Genomic DNA, 4,101 nt, shown 5'->3' on the forward strand with positions numbered 1-4,101 from the left:
ATGAATATTTGATAATCTTCTGTAAATGGACTTTTAATCACATGTAAATTGAAGGCTCTTAGTATCACTCACATACTTGTAGAGAAGAATCACAGCAATCATCTTTTTATCCCAAATGTTGCCATGGAAATGACAACAGAGCTGACCTTCATTCGTTCTCTCAATTAAACATCTTAAATACAGCTAGTCAGATGGCAAAAATAATTGGTTTTAGAGCTCTAGTGCCTAGCCTTGTCTGCCTTGTGATTTTGCTGCTTGTTGTGACATTTTAACATCCAATGACTTGCCTAGACTCATCAAAATGGAGAAATAATTGTGAAATGTTCAGCTGGGCATGAGGTAATTTAATCACAATCCAAACTCATATGAAAGATGCATAATCAAAATTAAAGGGTTAGTTCACCCAAAAATGAAAATTCTGTCATTTATGACTTACCCTCATGCCGTTCCACACCCGTAAGAGCTTTGTTAATCTTCGGAACACAAATTAAGATATTTTAGTTGAAATCCAATGGCTCCGTGAGGCCTGCATAGGGAGTAATGACACTTCCTCTCTCAAGATCCATAAAGGTACTAAAAACATATTTAAATCAGTTCATGTGCGTACGGTGGTTCAATATTAATATTATAAAGCGACGAGAATATTTTTGGTGCGCCAAAAAAAAACAAAATAACGACTTATATAGTGATGGCCGATTTCAAAACACTGCTTCAGGAAGCTTCGGAGCGTTATGAATCAGCATATCGAGCATATGTCAAACAGCCAAACTGCTGAAATCACGTGACTTTGGCGCTCCGAACAGCAGATTCAACACGCTGATTCGTTATGCTCCGATGCTTCCTGAAGCAGTGTTTTGAAATCGGCCATCACTATATAAGTTGTTATTTTGGGGTTTTTTGGCACTCCAAAAATATTCTCGTCGCTTTATAATATTAATATTGAACCACTGTACTCACATGAACTGATTTAAGTATGTTTTTAGTACCTTTATGGATCTTGAGAGAGGAAATGTCATTGCTCCCTATGGAGCCTCACGGAGCCATCGGATTTCAACTAAAATATCTTAATTTGTGTTCTGAAGATTAACGAAGGTCTTACGGGTGTGGAACGGCATGAGGGTAAGTAATAAATGACAGAATTTTAATTTTTGTGTGAACTAACCCTTTAAGCTCGTCTTTGAAGATAAGATTGAATTTTCTCAAAAAACATGCAATTAAAGAGCAAGGTGAACACAAACATGTGTCTGTTGGTCATGTACTTCATATTGTACTCAAACAATCTTAAATCAAGTACACTTGAAAAGTAGCTAACAAAAATTCTTTATGCCAAAACTAAAAAAAACAAACTCTGTTTAACTTTACCTACCCAGGTTCATGCAGTTTTATCAAGTTTGTTGGACCTGCCAGTGAAGTAATCACTTCTACGGCTGATGCTAACCCTTACCTTATTAAGTATGTACTCTGAAGGACGTTTCCAAGTGTGTATTCTCAAGGAGGCAGGAAGTTCAACCTTCCCTTCTGGATCATCAAAGAGCTGTTGACAATGTTGTTACATAAAAGGCTCAGTATTAGATTTGCAATCAAATCGGGGGGAAAATACAAAACAGAATAAAAGAAATTTAAAAGCACTGATTAAATTACAAAGTGCATGGTGCCAGACACTCTGACTCATCAATTGCAAAGCTACATCTCTCAAGCCAAGCAGTTTGCTGAAACAGATTTCTACTCTTACCAGTGGACCAACATTGACATTATTTTGAAAAACACTGAATATTCAGTCCTGTTCTTTTCATTAATACTCACCTTGTTCTCCTTAGAGGCTTTAGTTGCATCCCATTTCTCTGCATTGACCTCAGTGTCGCTCCACTCCGGCCAGAGAGAGATGAGAATCTTCTTTGGCTCTTCTGGGCTTTCTGATGCACTGACCACTGAAGACGCTCTAGAGACAGTGCTTTGCTTTTTAATGTAATCTATTAAAATAGATCACTATTTAAAATAATCATTTCATTATTGGTACTTACAATGTAAGCATTTGAATTTGCATATTGACTAGTGATTGATCTTTTCAATTCTTATCATCATATTACTAGCAAGGTACCTATTACTTTATTCCCAAACACTGGTATTTTTTCAGGAAATGCAAATCTAACTGAATTTAATGGAATTTTATTTATAACAGGAGTGAAACATTAATAGAACTATGTCATTAACCTATGTTTGAACCTATGTTAGAAAATGTAATTATCCGTTATTGATGGTAAAAAGTAAGCCTGTTGTTGTTAATGTAAAAAAAATAAACACACATTTAGTGTTAGGCAACATAAAAGCTACAAGGAAATGCAATAAATTAACTTGCCAAACACAAATTTGTATGGTAAATTCATAACTGGCAAAATAATCCGTAAATACCTTAAATGTTGTACTAATTAAAACATAAACAACTTCTGTAAGCTATTGACAAATATGATACAGTAAAGATATAAGGTAAAGGTTTTAATATTTATATAAGTTGTGATTGATCTATATTATTGAAATATTTCGATACCATCAACACAGGAAGGTTGTATTAGTCAAATCTTACTCTTTTTTGGGAGAGTGTCCAGGCGAGGAAGCGACGAGGCTGGATGAGGACGCCTTTTTCTTGGGTGACTTCGACATTGCAAGTGTATGTAGGCCTTATTTCTAATCTAAGAGTTCATGGTTTGAAGCAACACTTGGCTTATGAAAGCACAGAAGATAATGATGAAAAGGAAACGATGTCCAGGGTGAGACTGTTTGCAGTAGGGAAAGTTTGCCATGTTGCTAGGCGACAGGATCGCTTGGGATTGCCGACAGCTCGAGCGCAGAGCTTTATTATTTACCACCTCGCGCCAGTGAACTCCTCCTGTCCTGACCTCCTCAAACAAACTCTAATGTCTATCTACTTTAGCGATGGAAAGACATACTGGCTTCTCTTTTCTTTCGAACAGTTCTTTTCAAAGAACCGATTCCAAAAATATGTCACCATGCGACACCTGACATATTTTATTATTTTTAAAAAGTCACCATTAATTTTGTTTCTTTGACTTATAAATATATAAATTCAAAACCTCGTTTGAATCCAAATGTTTATTTCTCGACTGACGTTCGAATGAAACGGTTCTCGGTTCAAAGCGTTGAAAACAGATCCGACTCAAAAGAATAATTTGTTCAGGAATCATTCTACAATCCACAGCCTCTTAAAGGGTTAGTTCACCCAAAAATGTAAATAATGTCATTCATTACACACCTTCATATCGTTCTTCACCTTCGTTCATCTTCGGAACACAAATTAAGATATTGTTGATGAAATCTGATGGCTCAGTGAGCCATTGAGCGCAAAGCCTTTCAAGCTCTCAAGGTCCATAAAGTACTAAAACATATTTGAAACAGTTCATGTGAGTTCAGTGGTTCTATCTTATAAAGCGACAAGAATACTTTTTGTACGCCAAAACAACAAAATAACTTAAACAAAACACTGCTTCATGAAGCTTCTGAGCTTTATGAATCTTTTGTTTCGAATTAGTGATTCGGATCTCCTATCAAACGGCTAAACTGCTGAAATCACGTGACTTTGGCGCTCCGATTCACTGATTCGATTCATAAAGCTCTGAAGCATTGTTTTGAAATCGGCCCATAGATATTGTTGAAAAGTCTTTATTTTTTTTGGCGCACAAAAATTATTCTTGATGCTTTACAGTATTAAGATAGAACCACTGAACTCACATTAACTGATTTAAATATGTTTTTAGTACCTTTATGAACCTTGAGAGCTTGAATAGACCTCACTGAGCCATCGGATTTCATCAGCAATAACTTAATTTGTGTTCGGAAGATGAATGAAGATCTTACAGGTGAGTAATAAATTACATTATTTTAATTTTTGGGTGAACTAACCACTTAAATAGCTATAATTGGATAATTGTCTGAAATTTGTGAAATCGATGACACTCCAGCTCATCCTCCACCTTAAGATAACTTAAACATTTTTTTATATTATCATATTATGACACTTTTGTTAGAATTTTGAATTTGAGGCACATTCTCTCAAATATTTATTGAGCATACAAAGAAAATCCCATG

General features: G+C 35.4%; 1 protein-coding gene across 5 annotated transcripts in view; it reads right to left on the bottom strand.

The window, feature by feature from the left end:
- Positions 1-2,930, bottom strand: part of adgb (androglobin) — a 54,869-nt gene extending 51,939 nt beyond the window's left edge. For 2 of the 5 annotated variants that reach the window (XM_048206908.1, XM_048206905.1), the window contains exons 1-3: positions 2,582-2,930; positions 1,804-1,939; positions 1,445-1,534 (exon numbers count right to left, since the gene is read on the bottom strand). In XM_048206908.1, the coding sequence (XP_048062865.1) occupies positions 1,445-1,534; positions 1,804-1,939; positions 2,582-2,658 (303 nt within the window). In that variant the 5' untranslated portion in view covers positions 2,659-2,930. The remainder of the gene's footprint in view (positions 1-1,444; positions 1,535-1,803; positions 1,940-2,581) is intronic. The other 3 variants (XM_048206907.1, XM_048206904.1, XM_048206903.1) reach the window with 2 other exon arrangements.
- Between the last annotated feature and the right edge of the window lie 1,171 nt (positions 2,931-4,101).

Source organism: Megalobrama amblycephala, linkage group LG11 (assembly GCF_018812025.1).
Source record: "Megalobrama amblycephala isolate DHTTF-2021 linkage group LG11, ASM1881202v1, whole genome shotgun sequence".
Taxonomy (NCBI): Eukaryota; Metazoa; Chordata; class Actinopteri; order Cypriniformes; family Xenocyprididae; genus Megalobrama; species Megalobrama amblycephala.